The sequence below is a fragment of the Halyomorpha halys genome, unplaced genomic scaffold (assembly GCF_000696795.3).
Source record: "Halyomorpha halys isolate HHAL.00 unplaced genomic scaffold, Hhal_1.1 Scaffold150.1, whole genome shotgun sequence".
In the NCBI taxonomy this organism is placed as follows: domain Eukaryota; kingdom Metazoa; phylum Arthropoda; class Insecta; order Hemiptera; family Pentatomidae; genus Halyomorpha; species Halyomorpha halys.
The window spans coordinates 1,015,451-1,028,468 of record NW_027113424.1 but is presented as its reverse complement, the minus strand read 5'-3'; the positions used below and the strand labels follow the sequence as shown (position 1 = coordinate 1,028,468).

General features: G+C 30.0%; 1 protein-coding gene across 1 annotated transcript; it reads right to left on the bottom strand.

The window, feature by feature from the left end:
- Positions 1 to 3,703: 3,703 nt before the first annotated feature.
- Dnz1 (DNZDHHC/NEW1 zinc finger protein 11) lies at positions 3,704 to 10,438 on the bottom strand. Its single transcript, XM_014417242.3, has 6 exons — positions 10,212 to 10,438; positions 9,995 to 10,134; positions 9,772 to 9,904; positions 7,097 to 7,255; positions 6,295 to 6,533; positions 3,704 to 4,564 (listed from the first exon to the last, which is right to left on the bottom strand). The coding sequence occupies exons 1-5, from the start codon at positions 10,421 to 10,423 to the stop codon at positions 6,302 to 6,304; spliced, it is 876 nt and encodes a 291-aa protein (XP_014272728.1). The 5' UTR covers positions 10,424 to 10,438; the 3' UTR covers positions 3,704 to 4,564; positions 6,295 to 6,301.
- Between the last annotated feature and the right edge of the window lie 2,580 nt (positions 10,439 to 13,018).

Genomic DNA, 13,018 nt, shown 5'->3' with positions numbered 1-13,018 from the left:
TCTGAAAAATAAATTTGTCAATTTTAACTTATATTTTTTATTACTAAATATCTTTACTCTGTAAATCTTCCAAACAGGGCCCTGTTTCATGATGAAAGCTAATAGTATTAGTTCATAGAACAAGTATAGAAACAACGTGGTAATTACACTAATACTTATTTTTTTCATAATAGGGATGACTATTAGTGATAGTACAGGAGTTAAAAAGTACTAAAGTACAAGTTAATATTGCACAAGTCAGTGTAATTGTATTAAGTTAAATCGACAAGACTAATAGTATTAGTTTGTACTTTGTTATGAAACAGGGCCCTGTTAAATAAGATTTTTAACAAACCAAAAAGAACAAAACAAGAAATAAAGTTCAATCGACAATAAAACCTTTAATAAATAAATTTGAAAAAAAAAACATTATATATTATATATTGTGAAACATAAATATAATCATAAAAGTTAACAATTAAATCAATAATAATAATTTACACTCCAAATAAATAATTTCTACTACTTTATTCATTTACAAAATAAATAATATACAATAAAATCTTTTGGAAAATTAAGTAAAGAACACCATTGGAAATTTTCACAAATAGGATCTAGTACCACAATTGCCCACAACTATGGTGAAAAATAATTTTTTTTTTGTCAATAATTTGTTCAATTGCATAATAGTATCCTATTAAATGCTAAGTACATCAGAAATGGCCTAATCGAATTAAGCACCAGGTGTTTAAGAATGTTTGAGTAACTAGTAAGCACACTGGCAATAAACAGGAGAAAAAAAATTAAATATAGCAAGATTCCTTAACACTAATAAAATGCACATTTTTAATAATATTTAGCAGTTAAAATACAAACTATCTGTTACACATAATCTAAAGATCATTTGCATGGTTGTTTGGTTGCTATTGATCATAGCTGTGGGATGTTGATAGCACTGATGTACAATTAATAAAAATATTATTAAACATAATTAATCAATAAATAATAATAATGTAATTCTACAGTAGCAAAGAAAAATGAGTACATAAAAGACTAGGATTTATTATAAAATACTTATAGAAAAAATCTTCATTTTTCAACAACAAGATATAATCCTACCTCAAAGAAAATCTTTATAAGCTTTCTTTTTAAAATAGATTTCACTTTTATGAAATTAAATTATTCATTATTATTATTACATTTTGTTTTAATTATTATCAATTTTAATATACAAAGAATAATACTGGAATGATGAAATTTTTTTTAATGATTAATTTATGAACAAACAATACTTAATTAAAAAAATAAAATATGGGGAGAAAATATAAATTTGGTTCTGTTGAAAGGACAGTAACTACAAACCTTTGCACACTGATGACTAAGACAGATTTAAAACTGGGGACAGTATTTTAATAATATTCAATTTATGATACAAACCCAAGTAAATTAATAAACCTCCTTTTATGCTGGCTATAACAATTTAGTAATTTGGGGGAACTTGTATTAACTGATAATGAGTAGGAAAAAAAATAGGAGGAGAATAATTTATCACGTTTTATTGTTAGAAGAAAATTAAATACAGTAAATTTAAAATATTTTAAAACCCACATCTCCTTATAAGAAAAAAAAGGTTAAATTGTTATTTTTATAGGTATAATAAGGAAATCATTTCATATCTTTGTGCCAACACTACAGTGAGGCATTATGAAAAGAATGATATACCTCTACAGGTATAGCAGAACGGCTAGCAGGTTTTGGTCATGGAGGGGGTCATCATCAAGGAAATGCCATGTATGATCATGATTATATAATTCCATCATAGATCCAAGAACAAATTATTTTAAGTTGGATTATCAAAATTATTAGGTTCCTAAAGTGAGTAGCCCCGAAGCGTACACCAGGGGTGCTTGCAAGTGATTAATCACTTTCTCAAAATGTTAAAAAAACATTAAAATCAAACTAGCGAATGTATAGAGCATTCTAATATTTACCTCATACAATTTTTTTCTTCTTTTCCTGCATTTTAAGTCGCTCTAAGGATAATAGTATTGACATTTTTTATTTTGACAAGTGTGGCGTGAATTTTATTTTAGTCCAACAAGGGTACTGTAACAATAAAAGGTTGGGATCCGCTGCTCTAGACATTAATTTTAAAAAATTTCAAATAATTATAATAAACGCTTCGCAAATCCAAAGAATCGATGCTGTTACCACCAATCATTTTCTACATACATCTGTCCAGTGATACCGTTTCAAACCCAAATCTAATAAATTGGTCTTAAAGCAATACTCCCATGTACATTTCGGTCTACCACTCAGATGTTTACCCATCGGTTCAGTGTTTATTAAAATTTTAGGGATCCGCTCGTTACTAAGCATTGTCAACATTACACGCCTATCTTATACACTGCAATGCTATAACCTGAATTATATTTACCAGGTACAGTTCCTTCAATTGAGCATTGTGTAGCCTTCAGCAGTTAACTCATCCTTTTTCGGTCCTAATATTTTATTATACTATTTTATACTTTATTTTAAAAAAACCTTAAGGCGCAGTTCTTCTCTTCATGAAAGAGGCCACGTTTCACATCCCTAAAGAACAATGGGAAGGATAATAGTTTCGTAAATTCTAACTTTTAAGTTTTGCAGACTTCTACAGGTTGGGAACTTCTGTTTTATACAATAACATGATTTAAACTAGAGGACAAAGATTATGCATACAATTTTGCATATTATGTATACATTATATAAATTGTGTATTTTTTAATAAAAACCATTCCTTTCAAGAAATATAATATAGTACAGTCAAATATAGTTGTTTTCATAAAAAGGTGTTAAAAATCACTAAAGGACGGGGGAAATTGTTTATTGATTCTGAATCTCTATACTGCTACAACCCATCAAAGCCAGGGGTTCAGTATTTGTAAGGAAATACTGTTTTTTGAACAACGGTTGTTCAAGGTGATTTGTCCTGTTTATCTTATTCATTTCTTTGCGTATATTCTTAGTTGTTTCCATGAATGTCAAAAGTTTATGCAATATCTAATGATAAATTTTTATTGAAAATTTCTATTTTATGATCTTGATGTATAACATATATTGATTTATATCCCAAGGTCATAAAGTTTTATTTATTTATTAATTTATGATTCAAGATTGGTTTTAGTCTGATAGGGAAAGCCAAGTTAGCTGGTTGAGGATTCCTGTTACTCTACAATGGTAGTTCAACGGCTATCATATAAAACTGCCATCTCATTGGCCTCAAAAGGATATTTCATAAAGTATTATAAATATAAAACAAGACTTTTCCAATAGATCAGACTATGAATACCTTACACTGTGTGTATGTTTGTGTGTTGTACCATATACAACAGAGCATTTGCTAAAATCAATAAAAAATCAAGTCAGAAATAATAGCTTTGCTAAAAGCCTCATTGATTTAAATCAAGTTACTGGGTCAAGTTAGACTCATGCAATAATGATAAATTTGAAAATGTAACAATGATGAAATTTCATCATAAATTTTTCCTAAAATATACATATAATATAAAAATGATAATGTCACAGAGGTGCTAAAAAATGCAGAGATCATTATTGATTTTATGCAATACTTTAGACCAACAATTTTTCCATATTTCAGAATTTTTTTTAAATTGGAAAAATATAAAAATGAAATTTATAAGGAGAATATTGGGCAAAACAGAAAATAATAAAATAGAACAGATAAAAAAATAAAATAAATAATTCCAGATTATAACAATTGGGATACCAATAAGGTTGGTAAGCACTAATTATACTGAAAATATTTGTTAATTTTAACCCGTTCCCAATTTAATTAACAGTTTTTTTTTAATAGAATTTTAAGATCATTACAAATATTATTACACTGATCATTCTATACATACAAAATAGTTGCATGAATATAAACTTAAAAAATACATAACTAAAACTGGTAACATCAGTTATAAAATAAATTATTATACATCTGAGCCATAAGTTAAAATTACATTTTTTTTTTATTTTTAATTAAGATTGTATGGATATAACAGCACAGAAAAGTTTGAGGAAGTTTACTTACTATACAATAAAATACCTTTAAAAGATCATCAACAAAATAAAATATTTAGAATTTAAAGAAACTAAAATAAAAAATATGAAAAAGTTATTTTGCACACACAAGCATTCATACATACTACTTTCATAAAATTTATATTATACATTCATTATATAATAGGACAGACCTATACATTCTTTTCAATAATTTAATCATACAAAATTAGATATGTTTTAAGAATAATTGTGTTAAATGTACGATAATTGACTCACAAAGGATTTTCTACGTACCTTTACTAAATGAAGTTCTGAACGGATAATTTTCATTCAATTATACATAAAGAAAATCAATTCAATTCGCTTTAAGCGAATTAGGTAATGGTCAAGAATAGTAAGCTAGAGGTTTTAATTTCAATCATCTTCAATTACAAAATAGATTAAAAACTAACTTATCAACCATGGCCTGTCAGTAGCTCACGCAGAAGTACTGTTAACTGCTAGAAAAGGACAAAATCACTTGACCTTTAACAACCTGTAACAAGAAGTAAGGATTTAATGTCCGATTAAAATAACTCTACATAACAAGAACATGAATATTATTGTGGAAGATCGATGATTGACCGTGTGTGATAATAAAAGGAAGATGGTCTGAGTGCGATAATCAAAAAATTTAAATAGTTTTATAACTTAAAAAAACAAATAGTTTTTTTTTTAGTTTGACCTGGACAATCTTCCTTTCATTTTTTTAATAAATATTATGGCATTCTCTTACTGGCTTAACAATCAAAGAACAAGAATTGGAATAAATCGAAATATTTCTTTCCACATCTCAGTCAATAAGTATCTTTAACAGTTCAAAAAATTAATTTTTAAAATGTCTTTCTGCAATCGCTACCTATTTCCAAATGCCCCAAACATTATTAACCCCAGAACCATTTTTGATGAAACTTAAAACATAAGTAGCTAGTTTAAAGTTTTCAAGAATAAAAAGAGTAGGAAGAAATTTTTTTCGTAGAATACATTCTGAAATAATGATAGGTCAGTTTTCTTTATTTTAAGTAAATTTGTTGTGAAAATTTCTAATACCTGATTACAAGACAAAAATTGATATCCGTTTCATAAAATATAATAATAATAGTAAAGGTATATAGTAATTAAAAATTACACAAGTCTACAAAAAGGTAATTTTTAAAATATGATATAAAATTTTGGCAAACTTTTATGTTTTTTGGTTAGTTGAAATCGAAAATCTGATACTCAACCGATCAATTTCAAATTTGTATGGTATCAAAAGGACACCTGTAATATAACAAATGAAAGGAGGTAGACTTTACCAGATCAACTTGAATTTAAAGTCTAAGACAGTGTACTTCAGATTGTTTTAATATGTTTTGAGAGATTTTTTATCACTTGCAAATCTATTCTAAATTGTTACCATCATAATGAGAAAAACTCATTTTCTAAAATTATCAAAACATTAAAATTATGTCAAAATAAACACAAGTAATAGAGGTTTCAAGTTCGGAAAATATGGAAACTAATTTACTGTTAGAGAAGTGAGAAATATTTTGACGATGAGTTAATATGGAAACTAATTTACTGTTAGAGAAGTGAGAAAGATTTTAACAATGAGTTAATATGGAAACTAATTTACTGTTAGAGAAGTGAGAAATATTTTGATGATGAGTTAATATAGAAACTAATTTACTATTAGAGAAGTGGGAAATATTTTGATGATGAGTTAATATGGAAACTAATTTACTATTAGAGAAGTGGGAAATATTTTGATGATGAGTTAATATGGAAACTAATTTACTATTAGAGAAGTGGGAAATATTTTGATGATGAGTTAATATGGAAACTATTAGAGAAGTGAGAAATATTTTGATGATGAGTTAATAAGGAAACTAATTTACTATTAGAGAAGTGAGAAATATTTTGATGATGAGTTAATAGATGACAGTGGATACATATAAATGAGAATAAATTTAGTCCCTACAAGGAATACAACAGTTTAACAAAAGATAAACACACTGAACATTTTGTGAAACTTGTGTTGACATGATGTGTGACATGATGTGTGAACATTTTGTGAAAAAAGGTTATTTGGAGACGGGATCACAAAATGTGTAATTTCTTAAGAAACTTGAAATTTCCATGACTGTATACTTTCCCTAACTATACAGTCCATATATAGATAAGAAAAACAAATGGTAATTTACTGTGAAAATAAGGATAATACATTTTTAAAAAATATCTTACAAGATCGTCAGACTGAGTGAGTATTCAATGTAGAACGATGAGATAAGCTTCCACTATAGCAAGGAAGCCTACAAATTTGGCTCATGATAAGTTTGTGTATTGACATGCTTCCTTTTGCACCTTGGAATTGCTCAATTGTTGTTTCATCATTCACAATTGCTTCTATTTGATCATAGAGAATAGCTAGGACAAATATTCCAAAAAGACTGCTTTCCATCACTAGAATTATGCAATGAACACTAAAACAAACAAAACAATAATATGTGAAAATAATTGCCACTCTGCAACTAGTATCATCACATGGCCAAACACTGCCCTCTCGTCCTACTGACTACTAAGGAATAGAAGAACTATGCTAGTAGCCTTCAAATAGTACTAATCTGCAGACCCAGTTGAAACTATTACATTGTGAGTAAAACATCAATTTCATAAGCAAATAAACATGACATACAAATATAGTGTCAAAACTAAAAATGTAATTCTTAAGATGTGCCTGAGAAAACTTGTATTATCGTGGGTCATATCCAATTTTTTGGGAAGTTCAAGTACACCATGTGAATTCTAAATAAATCAGGAGAAGTAATAAAAAATAACTTTATCCACTTATAATCAGTATGGAAATGCTTGAAAATTTTTCAGTCAAATTCAAACCTAATTAAATAATATGTTTTATAAATAATAAAAATTAATTTTTATGTGTTTAAATTATAGTGAAAAAATAACACACGATCTAAACAACAACTAGATTTGACTTTATTATTATAAGTTGTAATAACCATACAATAATATATATGTTACTTACATTCTGGACTGTCTAACAGTAATTTCAGCACTGCATGTAGGACATGCTTTAACCCATGATGTGATAACTAATATTATTGCGTAAAACGATAATATTCCAACACACACTAAAAATTGTATGAAGTATTTCTGATTCCTTTCACCAACACAATTATTGATCCTGTAAAAAAAACAGTAACAAGATTAATCAACAAATCCAAGATATGATTCATTTGGACTAAAAAATCAAATTTTAATAACTATTCAAAAATAAATATTACAGATTATATTTATAATATAATACATAAATTTAAACATTAAATATGAGTAACAATCCAGAATACCTCTTTCTGAACCTTAGAAAACAAAAATTCAGTCATCAGAAAGGGATACTTAGTGCAATAGAGATTTTTCCAGCTAGATCACACAGCGTGATCTATTTTTAATGTCGTATTAGTAGTAGCTATTGCAGTTAAGGAATAGCTCCTATTAAAATAAAACAGTCAATAATCCAAATGGAGGTTTTGGTGAAGGAAGAACACAAAGAGTAGATGTAAAAATGTTTTTAATGGGTGCGGATATTTTTGAATTTTGGCCTAAGTAGTAAATCTTCATCAAAGCTAAGCAAAACAAGACAACTGCAATAATTTTAAATAAAGTTCTAGTAGGAAATACATGGAGAATAACTTGGATGAATGAAGAATAAGAAAAATCAACAAAAGAAGGAGAAATAAAAGACATAATTGAATAAATATAAGCAAAAAAGAATTAATTCAAAACAAAGAATGATGTGTATATAGTTGATAAATTGGTTTAAAAAAATAAATGAAAGTTTTTTTAAGCCAAAAGAATAAATAGTAAAAGAATATAGTAAAAATATCAGATACAAAACCTTTAGCAGCAAGGGATGATACTCACTGAAAATATGAATAACAAGGTTGTAAACAAGTAAAGGTAAAGAAAAATGTAGAAGAAAAAGAAAAAGGTAAAAAAATGTGCAAGGCCCTTTAGGGACTCAAAAGTAGGTTCAGTGGGTTTGTCATCTTTCACGGTGTTCAGACAATCAAAAGGGATTCTCCATATATGTCAAAAATGGCCAGATAGAGAAAAAAAAATTAGGGAGGTAGTAAAAATCTCATCAGCCATAACACAAATATCATGTTAATCAGTATGGAAGGAGTAACATCATAGTTTGGTGTTACATGAGCCCCAGTATGGTTGGTGAACTGTAGTGTAAATATTTTGAAGAATAAATCTTTCAATTTTATAATTAAGGTTTAATCAAATTTTAATTTCCATCACTGGCCAACAATTATTACAGAATGTATTTAATTATCATAATCATCAGTTAATTTATTTTGAATAATTATTAAACATATTTTCCCAAAACATTATGTGTACCAGTAATTATTTTCTATACAATTTAGCTGAGAGGAAATAATTATATTAAAAAAGACACCAGAGGAAATGACCAGACAGATATTTTTGGCACTAACACTTAGAAAAAATAGTGCCAGATGTTATCTGATATGTTAATGCCTCTGCTGGATCCCTGGCAAATAAAAACTCTACCACGTAGAAAGGCCTCGAGAGAAAACAAAAACATCAAATAGCATCTGGAACAAGGAGGAACCCAATCCATTTACTGCATAATTTTAGTAAATTATGGATAGAAAGTGGCATTTTGGATCAAGTTAATGATAATGGATATCAAGTTTGCCTAAAAGAAAAGGGAAACATTAATCAGAAATATTTAATTTAACTTATAATATCCAATCGAAGTTAGGTTTACATTCATGTAATCATCCAGAATATTGTCAATCTGACCATGTTATCACAATGAGATCCACTGAATATGGACTATGCTCCTAAGGGTGGAAGATATCGAGGAATACCAAGGATGTTATATCTAGAACATGTCGAACATTTCTGGAAGAAACGTAAAAACTTCCGCCAAGCCAGGAACCAGGCATGAGCTGACAACAGCTGTGAAAGTCCTGGCTAGACGCTCCCCTACACTAATAAAACTACAGGGTGACACAAAGGGAGAAGTGTTTCAGCTAGTTAATGAGGTATAACTTAAAAATGTCTATGTTATAGCATATAAGATTACAATAACTCCAGCAGGCAGAAAAAAGAAAGAAATAATTCTCTAAATAAAAATTAAACAAGAAATTACATAAGATGGTGCCAATAATAATTGCAATCTCTTATTAATCTACTTGCATTATGAAGTAAATTATTACCAATGATAAACAGAAATGAAGAGATAAATATGGTGAATCCATCATGTTTGAAATACATTACAACTTATGAATTCATTTCATCAAGAAATCAAAATCACTTTAATATGAGATAGCTTAAATGAATTATTATTGCTTTCTTTAACAAAATCATGAAGCCCTTCTGAAAGAGTATTTTTAAACACACTATTTAAAAAATTAAATCAAAATATTTGCATAAATTTATCATATTAATTATTATAAATCAACTGCTTTCATTCATGCAAGTAAAAATTTTGACTGTGTGAGAAATGAGCCAATTTATTTCCATGGGTTCATAAGAAATTTTGATAATAAATGATTTCATAAGTGATCATCGAAAATAAATGCTAAATAATACATACAACTTTAAGTCTAAACTAATAAGTTCAGATTTTTAATACAATCTTAACAATAAATTAAATTTCATGCTAACCAAGGACAATGATGGTCCATCCTTCGAATACAACGCTTACATATTCGACAGTGATGGGCTCTAGGAGGGCGATAAGTTTCACATCTAGTACAAACAGTCCAGTCTTCGTGCTGAATCAAAGTAGTATCTGATCCTTAATAAAAAAAATGTGAAAAATCAATTGGAAAAATTAAATTGTAAAACCCAAATCAAAAATTTTAAAATAATATTGAAAATTACATACCTGAATGAATGTCAGAAAAATCCATTCTACTTTGGGGCAATGGTACAGCCCCAGGATCAGAGCACATAGCACGTAAATGAGAAAAAGACACCAAAAATATCACTGTATTGAACAGTACAACATGAAATGGGGCCCACAAGCTGTTACAAGAAAGGTTTTATGTAACTAAGTTGGGTCAAAAGAAAAATTATGATATAGGTAAACAAAGCCAGAATACCTGTCCTGCATGGTTTGCATAATAACCCACCGAACAACCACATAATCAGCATAAAATACAGCAATGTAGGTTAGAAAAATGCACATTAAACCACATGGATCTCTGACAAACATAGACATTCTCGAACTACCACGACCAATACTCCATACCAGATAAGCTTTCACCTGACTGAAGTCACGGCCATAAACACTTATTATCTTATTTACACTCATATCGATACATAGTTGTCAAATTGAAACGAAGTACTATTTTTGTTGTACTGTTACAAAAGACTTATAAGTGCAATATCTTGTTGATTTGTTTCATAATGAATATAGAAAATATTAAACCGAAAGATTTTAAATATGTTTGATATCCCATATTTGTGGTATTTAACAATTTAGTCCCAAATTAGGGTAGTAGTATTCAAAATTAAGTTTAACTCTCAAAGGCTACTTTAATAATAGGCCAATCGGACCTCGACAGGAAGATCGCTCCGAAGTTCAACCAACTATAAACTATAAATATCAAACTTATTTTTTTTATTACCCAATAAAATAATGAAACCAAGTGCTTAATATAGAAACCACTGATTAGACCAGTCCCTAATGTACAAATCCAAAACATGGACTTTAACAGCCAAGGAGGAAAAATACATATATCTTCATTTTGAAAAGAAAATATTACGGAAGATTTTTTGCCTCATTAAACAAGGGAACAAGTGAAGAAGGCGGTGAAACAATGAAGTATAAGATCAATGCCGTGCGGGCCATAATTTAGGAAGACTGAGGTGGACCGGCCGTGTTACGAGAATGACGGGTTACTAGATTCCCAAGAAGCTACTGCAGGAAGAATCCGTACCGTTGAAGATGTAGACCATAACTGAGTTGTGAAGATAAGCTTGTTAAGGACGTTCTGACCTCGTTCGATCGAGTCACCTGGCGAAGGCTCATAAAGTACGCCAAGTACCACCTCGGTAAAAGAAGAGATAGAACAAAGTAATGACAGTGGACTAAAATTTATGAACTTAACAATCCAAGAATGTCTATCCTTCGTTCTTAAATAATTGATATAGAATGAGAGGTAACTATAAAACTTTCTCCTAGTATAGTCTCTACATCTCCTTTTCTTAGTCCAGCCTCCATACAAATAGAACAAGTTTGGTGGAGAAATTCTACTGAGGAATATACGCAATCTAAAAGATTTGCCGCGGCTTAGCACAGATAGAATCCAAATAGCCATCATAGCGGATGATTAAATCCCCACCGATACGTAGAGAATTGGTATGGTTTTTTTGTCTAATAAATTTTCACTATAATATTTGATGTCCAATGAGGGAATACTATCTTCACGTGAAGTTTTATTTGATTTTAGTTTCCTAATAATTTTTGAATATAGGTATATTCTTATAGTCTTTAGCCTAGGTCTATAGAAAATTATATATGATGAGTTGGTGGGTGTACTAGAAGAAGAGATGTTCCCCGATACTAATTACGTGAATGATTTGACTACAGTTTTGGCCAACAACAGCGGAGTTGCCTTAAGGCTGAAGCTGAACCTCAAAGCAAGAGGAGGTGGTCATCCTAGAGGTAACAAACGCATTCGAACCAGAGTGGGAGGGTAGAGTTTTGATTCTGAGCGACCGCGACGTAATAAAAGTCAACCTGTCCAGACATGAGGTTGCTAAGGTGACGCCTCAACTCCCTCAGCTACAACGGCCTCATCAGCAACCTGGTAAATCCCACTAAAATTTTGCTGACACTTTCGCAAACCTTCTTCTTCTTTAGCTTCCCTCTTTAGTGCCTCTTAGCGTAGAGGAGCATTCAGCCAGGAATTCCATTCTTCCCTATTTCTAGCTAGGTTCCTCGCGTGTCGGAGATCCCTTCCCCCTCGCCCTACAGAGTCGTTTAATTTTGTCGAGATAGGGCATCCTAGGGCGCACCTAGGCCTTCCTCAATGATCTCCACCCTTGCGCCAAACCAATTATACTAAACACCAACGAAAACAGCTACATCGAACAGCCATTCTCATACCCAACTACGAAAGTTGGGTATGTGAATGGAAAATGGTTCAGAGTTAATTTTATAAAACTCCATCTCCTACTTTAGCCTATACATGCATAAAACTATATTCATATATCTATAACTATATTCATCGTATATAATAATATATACTAAAACTATATTCAGATCTATGTTTTAATGAGGTACAATTAGTCCAGTTGATTTTATTTTTAAACCACAGATCATTTACATTTAAATTTAAGCAATCATATAATGAGACTACAAACTTAATTGTACTTGGAAATTATTCTTTTTGGAGGGGCCTTAAACTATAAGTTAAGTATCGGCGAAAGCCAAATGTCAAAAAAGAGAAGAAGGAATAAGATGCAACACGTGTGAACTGCTGTTACATACTAACTTTTTTTTTTTCTTTTTCTGACCTAGAAAAAATTAAAAATAACAAATTAAATATATACAAATAAGAAAGGATGTATATAAGCTGACAATATGTATCTTGGTTTCCCAGTGTGACATTATAAGATAAGCTACCGGGTTCGCTGAAGGCAGTGTCATCGATGATGGCATGAGTCTGCCGTGAGCGTCCTACGAATAGGGAAGGGCTATTCCGGCTGGCGATGATACTAACTTTATTGGGTTCGGCACATCTCTTTATATACATGCGATCAGCTGATCTCCTCATTCAGCTGACATCGAAGTAACAGCTGACTAAGGCTGTAACTCCCCCCCACCAGTTTACGAACAATCCTCGTAAACTTCAACTATCCTCATAATCGCTTATTACAAACTAAAAGTAAAGCAAAACAA